Source organism: Trachypithecus francoisi, unplaced genomic scaffold (assembly GCF_009764315.1).
Source record: "Trachypithecus francoisi isolate TF-2019V2 unplaced genomic scaffold, Tfra_2.0 Lachesis_group7, whole genome shotgun sequence".
Classification (NCBI taxonomy): Eukaryota; Metazoa; Chordata; class Mammalia; order Primates; family Cercopithecidae; genus Trachypithecus; species Trachypithecus francoisi.
The window spans coordinates 71,561,497-71,576,817 of record NW_022681472.1 but is presented as its reverse complement, the minus strand read 5'-3'; the positions used below and the strand labels follow the sequence as shown (position 1 = coordinate 71,576,817).

Sequence of the window (15,321 nt, the reverse complement as noted above, 5' to 3'; positions counted from 1 at the left end):
TAGGATTGCTTTGGCTATTCTGGGTCTTATTGTGGTTCCATATAAATTTTAGGATTTTTTTCCTCTTTCTGTGAGGAATGTCATTGATATTTTGATAGGGATTACATTGAATCTGTAGATTGCTCTGGGTAGTATGGAAATTGTAACAATATTGATTCTTCCAATCCATGAACATGGAATATATTTCCATTTTTTGTGTGTCCTCTTCAATTTCTTTCATCACTGGAAAGATCTCTACAATATTTTAACAAAAGTAAATTTCTTACAAGTAAGTCTTTTAAAATAAGAAATTTTAAGATTCCTCCCAAGCTATACTGAAAATTTCCAAAGAGCAGGTATTATCTCTGTTATATTAATCACTACATCCAGAGCCCAAAGCATAGCAAACAGAAGACCCTCTATAATACAGGTCGACTGAATAAATGAACCTCTATATTTGAAGGAGTTAGTTTGAGGTTTTTATGTTACCTCATCCCTATAGAGCCATAAAATGAATTTTTTGGTGGGGGCACACAAAATTGCACCACTACAGCTTTTTTCTTTAAAACAAGCACAAGAATAAAGCTAAACGCAAATATTCGCCGCACTGGAAAGCACTCGGCGTGCGCTATCCCGCGCTATTGGCTAACACCGCAACTCTCAAAGACCCTGTCGCAAGAGAATCACCTTTGCGCTTGCTCAGTTGCGGACTCCACAAACAGGGCGGGTTCCAAAGAAAAGGAAATAGTCATTGCGCCTGCGCCGCTCCTTCTGCGGCTTAGGCTGGCTGCGCAGGCGCACAGGTACCATTTTGACCGTAAACATCCTGCCGATTTGAACCGAGGATTTGGGCGGCAGGAAGAGCCGCGGCGTAACGGCAGCCATCTTGTTTGTTTGAGTGAATCGGAAAGGAGGCGCCGGCTGTGGCGGCGGCGGGAGGTGCTCCGAAGCTACACCTCGCTAGGGCTCCCCCCTTTCCCCGCCCCCTCCCCCGACCCTTTTCCCCTCCCCGGGCCACCCAGCCCGCCCAACTCCCGCGGAGAGCAAGGTAAGAGACTCGGCCGACCCCTTCTTTTCCTCCAGCTCCCTCCCCCCACCCTTTCCCCGCCGCGCTGCCGTCGGGGAGCCGGACTGCTGGGGGCTGGAGGGCGAGGGAGAAGGCGGCCCTCGCCGCGCCCCCGCTAGCTGCCACCCTCCCGGCGCCCAAGCGGCGGCGCCACCCGCCCAGCCCCCTTCGCCCCGGGCCCGCCCTCGGCCCGGACCCATGCAGCTTGGGCCCGCATCATCGCTTGTTCGGTAACAAATGGTTCTGATCCATTATGAGATCTACAAAGGCTGTTACTCTGCGGGTCCATCTCACGTCCCCCAGGAGGCCGGGGAAACCCTGGGCTGCGGAGGGAGGGGAGGAGGTTTGAACGAGCCCGCTCTGGGGACCGGGCCGCCTACTCCGCGGGTAAAAATGGCTGTCTGGGAGGAGGCGGTGGCGGGCCCGACGCCCGCGGTGCCAGCCCCAGGAGCAGCAACCTTCCGCCAAACTCGGGTGCGGGGCTCAAGAACGTGCGGACCTGGTGGGGCGGGCGGTGTGGGGGAGGTCGGTGGGTGCCCCTCAGCCAGTGACTGCTGCTGCCCTCCTTTTTTAAAAAGATAATTTTTACGTTGGGAATGCTAAATATTGCCCCGACCCGTGGAAAAAGCGACGGAGGGAAGTTGCTTCTTATTCCAAGGATATTTGCATAATTGGTTTTCCCTTCAACTTTTCCAATCATTCTTTAAAGTGATTAAGGATATCGGGTGTTGTAGAGACTCTCTGGGGAAGTGTGTGTTTCTGATAAATGCTTGATGCCCTTTTCGTCGCTGAAAAAGGCTTTTTGCGAATGATCCGCTCTGATAGTGTGGGGTGACACTGTCGGGTTGTGCTGCCAGACTTAGCGGCCTTCTTCAAATTTGTAAGAGGGAAACATTGGGGGATTTACTTGGTCACTCTGATTTGTCAGTGTCTTCAGCGTGAAAAAAAAAAAAGCGTTTGTGTGAAGGGTTTCTGGGAAAGGCTCGTGTTTATCGGCTTCTTTTTGCAAGGGAAAGTTAATCTTTGCTGTCATTATACTGGCTAGAAGAGTAATTGGTTTTCCGGCAAAAATTTCTATTTTCTTAAATTGGATGTAAATGCCAGCGGGCTGTGCGAGTCTGTAGGATTTTAGAGACAGGCAGGAGAAGGTTTCTGAAATCGTGAAGTCATTAAATACCTTTGTTAATGTCGGAGGCAACCAATTATTTTTGGAAAGGCGTTGATGAGGACATACGCCGTATCTAATCTTCAAATAAGTTAACAGTTTGTATAGTTCAGGTGACAGCAGTGTATAACTGATAGATATAGTGCTTTTTATACACAAGTCGGGATTACAAAAGATAATTTCTGGTGAATTATTATTTTGTGAAACATACAAATTCTGAGAAACTCTGTCTTTTACGTTTGGTACAGAATGGAAGTTTTCTAATTCTTGAGGAATAAAAGTTGTGCTTTTAGTTTAAATGTCATACCAGAGTTGGCAGGCATGATTATACTAGCTGGTTAATGTTTTGCTGCAAGATTGTCTTCAGTTACTCTTTGCATCAGCAGTGGTACTATGTTAGGTGTGCCCTTGTATTTAATTTTCATAATCTTTTTCGGTGAGTATTATCCTACTTTATAGTTGAGAAATAACTTATTCACCGTTACAGAACAACCAAGCAAAGAGGGAGCTGAATTTGAACCTAAGGCTGTCTGATTGTAAAACCTTTAGTCAAAGAATGTTAGAACCAAAATGGAGTTCTAGTGTGCAGGGTTAGAAATACCTTCTGAGATCCTTCCCACCACTCCCCTGCAGAGGTAGCTCCATTCTGATCTGAATTAGGTATTGATGTTTTCAAAGATTAGGTAAATCACCAGATTTCAACCTTTCAGGTTTTTATAGTAGGGAAACTGAACTGCATAAAGGTTAGGCAGCTTAACCTGCTAGTTAATGACAATAGCAGGATTATGTCTTTACTTCTGAAATAGTTTTTACTTTGAATAGGTGGTGTACATGTCCCGAATTAAAATATATGTGTGTGTGCGCATAAACAGTACAAAAAGGTAGGTCTCGCTTGCCCAGCATACCTACTTTCCAGAGGTAACCAGTATCACCAGTTTCGTGTGTACATCACAGATATTTTAAGCTTATTCAAGAACTCGTAAATATATAGAGAAAGAGCATTCTTTTTTGAAACTCCAACTTTTCTGCACTTAACCTGGAGATTTTCCATGTTAGCCGAAATGTTGTATTCTTGTTTAAAGCTGTATTGTACAATCGTCCCTTGGTATTAAAGGGGAATTGGTTCCAGAACCAAAACCACGAATGCCCAAGTCCCTTATATGAAATAGTGTAGTATTTGCGTATAACCTACTCACATCCCATATACTTCAAATCATCTCTATTTATAATATTACAATGTAAATGCTATGTTAATAGTTAATATAGTTGTTATAGTTTTTAATTTGCATTATTTTTTGTCTCCTCCCCCCCGCCAACAATTTTTGATCCTGGGTTGGTTTAGTCCATGGATGCAGAAGCCATGGATAAGGAGGACGGACTGTATTCCGTTGTTTGGGTATATTAATTTTTCATATCCTTTATTGATGGCCAAGTAGGTTATTTCGAATGTTCTATTCTGCTCTGGCAAGGCAGCATAGTGTTGTACTTAGAAGTGTGGATTCTGAAGTTCAAGTTCCACTTCCATTAAATACTAGTGACATTTACTTATCTTCATCTGTTTTCTCCATTTGTAAAATGGGCCAATATTTACTTCTGTAGGACAGTCATGAAGAGGTTGGATACATAAAACACGTAGTGCTTTAGTAAGTTTTTTGGGGGTTTTTTGGTGTTTGGATTTTTGGTTTTGTCTTTAGTAATATGCATCTCCAAGTATATCTTTTGTATTGATTACTGAAAGTGCAATTTTTGGCTAGAAAGTGTAAGTGAAATTTTTATAAAATGTTGTCATATTGTCCTTCAGAGAGGACAGTACCAATTTACACAACCACTGTCCTGCCATGCTTTCTAATGAGTGAAATTTTGGTAATGACATACTATCCTAGAAGCATGAGCCTCAGTTTGACTGATTCTTTGAAACAGTCTTAAATTGCCATTTTTTGCATTCTTGAATATGTTCTAAAATAGCAGTCTTTCTGCTGTTTCACATCAGATTTTAATTTTTTAGGATCAATTGAAAAAAAATGTTGCCGCTTTAGAAAAAAATGATTCTCAAATCATGAAATGCTAAGTTGTGCTCTGGTATCAAATGCAGATTTTCTGCACAGGGTTTTCATAAAGGATTTAGCAGAATATAGAATCTTCAAAACCTGAAGAGATTAATCGACTTTTTAAAAGATTGGGTAAAGTTTGGTGTTATCAAGGAAAAAAAAATGGGCTTAAAAGGCAATTATAATTACACTTTCTCCTTATTCAGATACACACCAGGAGTCCATCCACCACTGCTCCTTTGGCTTCCTTTGGCTATTAGAGTGATTTCCTCTTGCTAATTGTTTCCCACATTAATTTTAGCATCGCTCTGCCTTCCTTAGCCCCATCCTATGCCAAACAGACATCTATTTAGGAATCTCTGCCTCTGCATAGCTGGGATATTTTAGGCACGATGCTCTGATCAGCAGCTGAAGTGCTGGCCATGAGCTACTGACACCTGTTGAAAAATGCCAGTAGTTTTAATTTTTAAAACGTCTAAAATTTTTTACATATGTCAATTATGAGATCACTTGGTGGATCTTATTTACTTATTCATTAAGCACATATTTAGTAATTGTCCTGCGACAGATAGTATTCTAGAAGCTTAGTATTAGGGAGTTTTTTGTTTAGGATACAGTTGCTTGCTTCCGTAGTGGAACTTGGGGCTTGTCCTGTACAACAGTGATTATATTTCTCAGAAAACGCTGCCATGTTGGATTTCTATGAAGTTCTCTAGATTTTATAACACAGTAAGAGCAGCTTAAGTTTTGTTAGAACATTTTAAGACTTGAAGTAGGCACTGATTTGAAACATAGGAGGCTCTCTTCCAGTACGGGAAGCGTGTTTTAATCTGTAAAATACTAAATGGCAAATAAAGCACCTTTTAGGTGTTATTAGTTAATGCTCGTACGTTAAGAGTATTTTGTCTGAGTTCTTAGTGTAGAACATAGTATTTCTTCATTTTTTTTTTTTTTTTCAATAAAAACAGAGTCTTGCTATATTGACCAGGGTGGTCTGGCACTCCTGCCCTCAAGCAATCCTCTTACCTTGGCCTCCCAAAGTGCTGGAATGACAGGTGGGAGCCACCACGCCTACCCAATTTCTTCCTTCCTTAACTCCAAATTTAGGAGGAAGAGTTTACAACATTAGACAGTTGACAAAGCCTGTTTGTTTTTCTTTTGAGAGAAAATTTTTTTTGGTATGAATTAATAATCCTTTAGGAACATTAGATTGAGAGAATGAGAATTTCAAGGCTCTTTACTGTTAAGTGATGGAAATGGAGATGAAGCAAACCTGACTGCATTAGTCTTACACCACAGCCCCCCACCCTGCCAAATATTTTTGACATGTAAGAAATCTGTTGCTTGTGATATGCTTAATTAAAATATATTTTCTCTACATCATTGGAAAGAATTGGCACATTTTTAATTGAAAGTACAGTAAGCAAAATTCTCATTTTAAGATTTACAGACTCTGAAAACATGAAAAACAGTTACTCTGTGTCTTTTAGAAAAAAGCTAATTCAAAAGAGATTTTAGTCACACCTGCGGTGTAAGAGATCCAGCTTCTCTGTCTTTGCCAGCATTTGATGTTGCCACTATTTTTTAGTTTAGCTCTTATATTAAGTGTGTGGTGATAACATTTTTGGCCTTAATTGGTATTTCTCAAATGCCTAGGATAAGTGAACGTCTCATGTTCTTATTTGTCATCAGTAAACTTTTTCTGTGAAATTTCTCTTCTTTGGCTCACTTTTTTTTTTTGTTTTTAGACAGTCTTGCTGTGTCACCCAGGCTGGAATGCAGTGTCGCTTTCTCAGCTCACTGTAACCTCCACAGCCTGAGTTCAAGCAATTCTCCTGCTTCAGCCACCTGAATAGCTGGGATTATGGGTACATGCCACCACATGTGGCTAATTTCTGTGTTTTTTGGTAGAGACGGGGTTTTGCCAGATTAGATTGCCCTGACTGGTCTTGAACTCCTGGCCTCAAGTGATCTGCCTGTCTTGGCCTGCCAAAGTGCTGGGATTACAGGCATGAGCCAGCATGCCTGGCCTCTTTGCTTACTTTCTAATTGGATTTTTTTTTCTTTTTACCCCTGAAGTTTTGAGAATTCTTTACATATTCTGTATCTGAGTTCTAGTCAGATGTGTGGTTTGCAAATATTTTCCCTAGTCTATAGTTTGTCTTTGCATTTCTCTCGTAGAGCAGAAGTGTAATTTGATAAAGGCGAGTTTATTGAGCAAGAACTTTTCTTTCATGGGTTGTGTTTTTGGTGTTGTGTCAAAATTTTTACCAAGCTTTAGATACTGAAGGTTCCCCCTGCCATTTTTTAAAAGTTTTGTCTGTTTTGAATTTTTATATAATGTGTGAGATTTAGGTGGAGGGTTTTTGTCTTGCCGTTTTTGTTTTGTTGGGGGTACGTGCGTGTGTGTGCGTGTGTGCGTACATGCGTGCATGTTTTCTGGCCTTCAGATCGTATTTAATCACTCCAGCACCATTTGTTGAAAAAATCTATCATTTCTCCATTAGATAGCTTTTGCATCTTCGCAAAAAAAAAAAAAAAATCGGTTGAACTTAGTTGTGCGGGCTATTTCTGGGTTCTCAGTTCTGTTTCATTGACTATGTGATTCCTCTGCCAATACCAATCTTGAGTATTATAGCTATGCAGTAAGTCTTGAAATCAAATAGACTAATTTTTCTCACTTTAAAAAAAAATAGTTTTAGCTTTTTTAGTTTATTTTCTTTTCCATATAAATTTGATGATCTTGTCTATAAATGTAAAAAAACTCACTTATTTTGATAACTGTATTAAAATTTCTTTAAAAACTAAACAAACACGATACTTGTCAGCAGTCACACTTCGGGACAGTTGTCCTAGAGAAATGAAAACTTAACGTTCACCAAAAATACGTACATGAATATTTATAGCAGCTTTATTTGTAATAGCCCAAAACTGGGAAACAGCTAAATGTCCTTCAGTAGGTGAATGTCCAAGCATATGGTGGTACATGCATCTCATGAAATGCTGTCCAACAGTTAAAGGGAATATACTATTGATAAATATAATAGCTTGGATCACAGAAGCATTGTGCTAGATCCAAAAAGCCATTTCAGAAAGTCACATAGTATATGATTCATTTATATAACTTTCTCAAAACAACAAAATTAAGTCCAGTGTGGTGACTTATACCTGTAGTTCCAACTACTTGAGAGGCTAAGGCAGGAGGATTGCTTGAGCCTAGGAGTTCAAGGCTGCAGTGAGCTATGATCACATCACTGCACTCCATCCTGGCAGACAAAATGAGACCCCATCTCTTAAAAGAAAAACAGTGACAAAATTAGAAACGTAGAATTAGAAATTAGAAATGGTGCTTGTCAAGACTTAGGAATGGCAGGAAGAGAGGGATGAATGTGAAGAGTTTTATAGTGATGGAATAACTATGTATCTTTTTGCAGTAGTGATTCTACAAATCTGCACATGTGATAAACTGTTATAAAAGTCTATAGACATATTGAACCAATGTCAGTGCCCTGGTTTTGATACTATATTGTGGTTATTTAAGATGTCACCATTGGGAGAAACTAGGTAAAGTACACGGGGCCTACTATCTGTATAACTCCCTGTGACTATTTCAAATTAAAATTTTAAAGTACTTTTTATGTATTGTACATGTACTTGATTTTTGTTTCTGTAAAGCAAGGCATATATTGTTTTCTAGTCGTGGACATTTTAGAAAAAAATTAATAGATTTGTTTTAAATCTGGAAATTCATGCAGCTGATATACTCTTCTGAACTGGGATTTGCAGGCTGCCTTTCTTAATACATTAGAGTGCTGAAGGAAAGTAAAATGTCAGTAACATATTTGTGATTCCAAGACTTTCAGTCATAAGATAAATCTTCTGCTCTACCATTGTCCCTGATTTCATATTTAAATTATAAGTAGACAAATGCTTTGTAAGTTCTTGAGTTAAGAAAACTATATATATAATTCCTTACCTTTTTTGAACCTCGATTTTTCTAAACTACCCACCTGTAAAATGGGGCCAGCCCACCTGCTTAGCTTTGCTTGGTGGAATGTGAAATGCTTACTACAGTACTTTTTGTGTGGTAGCAATTTTAGAGATAATTTATCCCGGAATCACGATTTTTAATGGGATTCTAAAAATAGAAATTTCCACAGATTGATACCTGTATCTGAGTATCTTTCTTCATAGATTTTCTTTTCTTGCTATGAAAAATATATTCTCTTAACTTCTGGCCAGTAAACAGACTATTTCCACTGTCAGTCATGATAGAAATGAAACAAGGCATGAAAGCAATTTGACTCTTGGCCCTTTTACTTTCAGCTCTTAGTATTTTGGGGTCTATTTTTTTTTTTCTTCTCTCAAAATTAAAGCAATAGATTTGTGTTTAATCTGTTGTTTTTAAAATACATATTAAACATTTACTCGGGCCTTTTATAGTTTTTATATTAGTGAAGAAAAATTTTAGATTTCTTATGTCTTAATAAGTATTTCAATTGTCAGATGATATTTACATTAACTGCTTTTCCCCTTAGGTTTTCTTCTATTTTCATAGCCAACCAGAACAATGTTCTACGCACATTTTGTTCTCAGTAAAAGAGGGCCGCTGGCCAAAATTTGGCTAGCGGCCCATTGGGATAAGAAGCTAACCAAAGCCCATGTGTTTGAGTGTAATTTAGAGAGCAGCGTGGAGAGTATCATCTCACCAAAGGTATGTTTGATGTTGACATTTTTATTCACTTTGTTGATTTTTTATTGATATGTGAAAATAGAACTTCTAAAACAGTTTTAGGTGCATTGGAGGGCAAGGAAAATCTTTTGAAGTTTTTATTATGTGAAGTCCTTATCATCTCTAGATAAATTTGATATGATTACGGTGTGATTCTCTTTTTCTTTAAAAAAAATCTCTATATGCCCTGATATTTTGATTTGCCTATTTTGAATGGCAAATAAGCATCAGTCAGGGCAGTGCCCAAATATTGTTTACTGATCTGTTCCTTAGAGGAGCTTTTATTTGAGACCCTGTATCAAAAAAAAAAAAGAGGTAGAAGTGCTGTAAATGCATATTACTTAGTAAAATAAGCCAATCTAAAAAGGCTATATATTATGTGATTGCAGCTGTAGGACATTCTGGAAAAGCCAAAACTATACAAATGAGACAGTAAAAAGATGGGAAGTTGGGGAGAGAATGGAGGGTTGAGTAGGCAGAGCACAGACGATTATTTTTAGAGCAGTAAAACTGTTTTACCTGATAGTGTAATGCTTAACAAATGTCATTTACATTTGTCCAAACTCGTAGAATGTCTAACACTAAGCGTGAACCCTGTTGTGAACTACGGACTTTTGGTAATGATGTGTTACAAGTTTATCAATTTTAATAAATGCTACACTGATGAGAGGTGTCAATTGTGGGTAAGATTATCTGTGTGTGAGGAAGGGGGTGTTTATGAGAAATCTGTGCCTTTTCCTAAGTTTTGCTCTATTTCCTGGATGCAGCCTTCTAACAATCGTTATGTTAGTTTTTACGTATATACACAAAGAAAACTTGTGTACATGTACACAGGAAAGCCTAGAAGGCATATCAAAAGATTATTACAGATTTCCTAGGTGGTAGGATTACAGGTTGTTTTGTTTTCTTTTTAAAGACTAGCCATTTAGTAAACATTTCTTGTTAAATGTTTGTTCACACCCTTAAGTGTTTCTTAAGATTTATTTTTAGCATTATAATTGATAGGCCAAGTGATGTACATGTTTTTGAGATTTCTGATACATACTAACAGTTTGTTCTGGTGAGATTGTACCAGTTTGCAGTGCTGGTCAAATTGTATGAGAACATTGGTATTTTCCATTTTTTTTAAATAGGTATGCTTACTGGGATAAGTTAATGGAAAAGGCAGAAATTGTACTCTTTTCTGGAAAGTATATGTGTGGCTAATCTTTAACATCCGTAAGCAAGTATCGAGTGTTCAGCTTAAAAGGATAACAGATTTTTTCATGATATGTACCGAGTACTTTGTGCCCCTTTAGGGTGGGGACACTACAAAAGAGTATGAGACAATCTGATAATGAACATATACATGAACAGCCACAAATGAAAGCAGACAGTTCAAGAATAATGTAAAAGATTGTAATGTGTTTATGAGAGAAAGTGATTTCTCTTACTTCAAATTTTTTAAACCATTTCTGATTGAGCTTTTATCTATTTGGTAACAAGATGTAAAGATATTTCCACAGAGTGAACTGGCCTGAAATTTCTAATGTTTGCTTTGGTGTGCAGTTCGTGTCATGAAAATGTTGGTTTAGTTGTTTAGCATAAGTGTCACATGTGGCTCATTTGCAACTGCGAGCTTGCATACTCTTTTTCTCTTCTCTCTTCCACTCCCCCACTGGAAGAGCCACGGGCCCCCTTTGCAGAACCTTCCCAGAATATGTAGCCTGAAATCTTTATTATATTTATGTTTACACTTTAACACACACTGGCTGAAAAACATATACCATACCTCATTTTACCTACTGCTAGGCTAAACTCTGAACCAAACTAATCCAGAAAGAAAGCTTTTGCCCAAACACCACTTTTTGAAAGTTGCTAGTGCTACATAAGATAATAGTTAGCAGAGGTTTTTTTCCCTCCTCCATTCTTAGGTGAAGGTTCAGTCAATATTAATTTTAAATTTCATAGCACCACATAACAGATTCTGTTTTTCCATTAGGAGCAACATTTTAATTTGAATTTTTTTTTAAATTAGGGATTCATCATCTGATACATTCTGAATCTGATCACACATTTGGTATAATTTCAGATGTCTAAAAATGTATGGCCATAGACATCATCCTTTATGCTGTAAGTCACATAAAATGCTCACAAATACAGAACCTGAGTGTCATAAGCAGGGTCCTAGAGTGCTATAGAGAATACACATAAAATTTAAAATACAATATTTTCTTTTACAAATAACAATAAACTAAGCGTAATTGAAACATTAAGCAAATGTTTAAAAGCTTTTTTTGTTACCTTAGAACTTGTTGCGTTTTATGGCATGGTTTGGGAAAGTGTCTGGGGATGTTTGAGTTCATATTGCCTTGTTCTTTCAGTAAATTTTCCTTATTGCTAGAGTAATTTTGAATACTTGTGTTTAGATGGAGTCTTGTCTCATTATTTTATCATGTACTGCTTTTCTACCTACTGTATCCCATATTAATGTTGATCAAGATCTGCCTTGAAAAAAGGTTGGGAGTATATTTTCTGGTGAAAGGCTATGGCTACTATTGTTCTTTATCAATTAGTATGCTTTCCAAACTTTGTTTTTAAATCAGTATGCTTTCCAATTAATGGAAACTTAGTAAAAAGTAACTTAAACAATAAGGGAAATAACAGACTTAATTAACTAAACTTTTGGAAACAGGGAGATCTGAGATTGGTTCAGCAGCTTGATTATGTCATCCAAGGATTCTCCATCCTTAGAGTGTTGGCTTCTTGTCCTCATACTTTAGCATTGTGGTTTACAGGGTGACCGCATGAAGCACCAAGCAAGCCCTACCTATTCACAAAGCAGGAAAGAGGGAAGGAAGAGAGAGATGTTCTTTTTGGGGAAAAATCTTTCTCGGAAACTCTCTGGCATACTTCACCTATTACTCAATTGACTGTTTCATGCCCACTCAGGAACAGGTATTAGTAGAGAGGAATGAGACATCTGTCAATGTGGGGACATTTGCTTCTCAAACAAAATCAGAATTGATGTAGCCAGCAAGAAACAATGGCTCTGGTCTGGCAACCAAAAGTGTTACGTGCTCCTTAATGTGCTAATGACACAATTCATGGAATGGTTTAGTGCTTGCTTCCTAGCTTCCTTCATATTTGTGTTAATTCATGAATTACCACTCACTGTGTCTTTTCAGGAGATTCAATTTTCAGGGAATTTATAGATAAGGACAGTGAGAAATGTACGTGATTATAAGGCAACTTTAAAGGAAAAAGATAAAAAAATAAAGACTATAAATAGCACGAAATGCAGGTTTTGAAATATGATTAATGTTTTATTCATAGGTGAAAATGGCATTACGGACATCAGGACATCTCTTACTGGGAGTAGTTCGAATCTATCACAGGAAAGCCAAATACCTTCTTGCAGACTGTAATGAAGCATTCATTAAGATAAAGATGGCTTTTCGGCCAGGTATTGTTGAACTTGTTTTTTTAATTTTTTTTACTTTGGAGTTTGTCTTGTTTTTTTTGTGTTACTTAGCTAAACGCATTTTCTAAATCTACTTGCTTTATTATAATTGCAATACAAGGAACCCTGCAAAGATAGTGCAAGGCTTGGGGAGGCAGTGCTTCAAGGGAGGAAACCTACTTGCATCTCTTCTCCCTGTGAGGTAATGGAGCTCACCCCCTTTTTTGTTTTGCCTTTGGAGCTGCCTTTTTAATACTTTTTTCAGCAGCTTACATGACTGAGTCATCAAGAGGTTGAAATGTTGAAAGCTAATTGTTATGTAATGATTTTTTAAAATATAGCTCAGAAAAGACAATTTTAGGATTTTAAACTTTTTTCCTAAGTAAATATTCTTTGTAGTTTTTTTGTTGTTTTGTTTTAGGTAATAATCGGTTATAAAACTGGAGTCTGCCAACCACACCACCGTCTAAGTAGATAATTAATATTTAAATTCACGTATCTTTCTATAATTTTTAAAAAGCATTGATGAAATTTTTATTCTAATGAAAATAATGTGTATAGTAGAAACACCTTAAACAGTTTCTACTGAGGATACATTCTAGTACTTCAGTTTATGTCAATATTTGAACAGTAAAATGTTTGAGATCTAAGATTTTATTTAAAAGTAAAATATTTAGGAAAAGACTACAATACTTAACATGTGACCAATAAGCACATTTTATCTAAATAACATGCTTTTTGTCTTTCAAAGTAAGGCATATTTATTATAGACAACTTGAAAAATGTAGGAAAAATATAAAGAAAATTAAAATTGTGTAATTCTTTCTCTATAATAACCAGCTCCTTTTAACATTTAAGGTACTCTTTTGCAGTCATTCTTTTTCCGCCCTCATAAATATCATGTTTAATTAGGAAACTATTACTGGTTATTTGTTGATGTGTCTGTTTAAACATTTATGAGCTTAATGCATAATTAGCGCTTTGACTTTTTCCTAAAGCAAGGAATACGATTTATGAGCATGGTAAAAGAGAAATAGTTGTGCTTCAAGGTATTTTGCATATGTTATCAACCTTTCTATTAGAATATAAACTTAGGAAATTATACCTACTTGTCTCTCTCTAATCCCTAGATAATTTATGGGTAGCTGGATATTCACGCTTAGCATTTCTTTTCTAGGTGTTGTTGACCTGCCTGAGGAAAATCGGGAAGCAGCTTATAATGCCATTACTTTACCTGAAGAATTTCATGACTTTGATCAGCCACTGCCTGACTTAGAGTATGTGTCTTCTTTTAAAAAAGATTGTTGACTTGGTCTACAAAAAGCAGTAGTATTAGCTTCCAAATGTATAGTTTTCCTTGGAATGTTTTACATTAACAGGTAGCTAAAATGCATATATATGTTTATTTAGGATAGTATGTAAATATGGAACATAAAACCTAGAAAGTTGTTCTTCTGTAAGAAAATCATGTGGATATCAGCTTTAACACAGCTAAGATGTGAGAGTTTTGAGGCGCTTAGGCCAAAGCTTATGTAAACTGAAACAGTCAGGTATGCTTGTTACATAATGATAGCAGGGATTGTAAACTGTTGCTTCATGATATTTTTCAGAATTATATGTTAAAGTCAGCTACTTGTTATCTGCTTGGCCAGGCTATACTCAGAGCCATAATTCTGTTCTGGTTTGTTTTTTTGTTTTGTTTTGTTTTAAATGAACATGCGAGATAACATTTTATGAAGAGCAACAAAGGGTCATTGTCACGACACACATTTGAGAGGAGAGAGTTACACAGAAATGGCCGTTATAGCAGAGTACTGTAGTATGTTTCCCTTTTCTCAAGCCCTTACCACCCAGCTATCATGCCATGATGTTGGAACGTGACTATAGCTTTCCAAGGGACTTAGTAGCATAACTGACAACCAAGCCACTCTACACCATTACAAATTTCTCTGCTTTTTGAAATGATCTGTGACTTCTAATTAGAGTAAATTCATGACCTATTTTGTTATTGCATATGTATTGATTAGTTCTAGGCTCTATCTAGCTATTTAACTTTTTTCTCTCCTTTTGACATTGTATTTGAAAATTTTTTATTGTGGAAATTTTTAAACATAACTAATAACTAGAGAAATTAGGATTATGAGCCATATATGTCAGTTATTCAGCTTTTAAAATTACAAGTGTATTGCCAGTCTTATCACATCTATTTTTCCCCCAGCTTACCTCACAGCCCCCACCAGATTATTTTAAATTAAGTAACAGATAATCTTATTTCATCTGTAAATAGTTCGATATTTGTCTCTTAGAGGTAAAAGAATTTTTAAAACCTCCATAATACATCACACCTTTAAAAAAATTATCAGTAATTCCTTATTATAGACATACCTTGGAGATACTGTAGGTTTGGTTCCACTGCAGTAAAGCAAGTTACACAAATTTTGGGGTTTCACAGTGCATATAAAAGTTATGTTCACACTGTAGTCTATAGTCTATTAAGTGTGCAGTAATAGCATTATGTTTAAAAAAGCAGTGGGCGTATCTTAAAAATACTTCACTGCAAAAAAAAATGCTAGTGATCATCTCAGCCTTCAGCAAGTTGTAGTTCTTTTGGTGGTGGAGGATTTGCCTCCATGTTGATGGCTGCTGACTGAAATGGGTGGTGGTTGCTGAAGTTTGAGGTAACTGCGGCAATTTCTTAAAATAAGACAACAGTGAAGTGTGCTGCATCGATTGACTCTTTCATGGGAGATTTCTTTGGAGCATATAATGCTACTCGATAACATTTTACCCCAATAGAACTTCTTTCAAAATTGGAGCCAATCATCTGAAACCCTACCACTCACTGCTTTATCAACCAAGTTTATGAAATATTTTAAACCCTTTGTAGTT

At 37.1% G+C, this 15,321-nt stretch overlaps 1 protein-coding gene across 3 annotated transcripts in view; it reads left to right on the top strand.

The window, feature by feature from the left end:
* Window positions 1-773: 773 nt before the first annotated feature.
* Window positions 774-15,321, top strand: part of RAD21 (RAD21 cohesin complex component) — a 29,430-nt gene continuing 14,882 nt past the window's right edge. Inside the window, exons 1-4 of one of the 3 annotated variants that reach the window (XM_033203561.1) lie at window positions 774-1,027; window positions 8,797-8,972; window positions 12,306-12,435; window positions 13,610-13,709. In XM_033203561.1, the coding sequence (XP_033059452.1) occupies window positions 8,829-8,972; window positions 12,306-12,435; window positions 13,610-13,709 (374 nt within the window). In that variant the 5' untranslated portion in view covers window positions 774-1,027; window positions 8,797-8,828. Of the gene's footprint in view, window positions 1,276-1,300; window positions 1,520-8,796; window positions 8,973-12,305; window positions 12,436-13,609; window positions 13,710-15,321 lie in introns of those variants that run through there. The other 2 variants (XM_033203562.1, XM_033203563.1) reach the window with 2 other exon arrangements.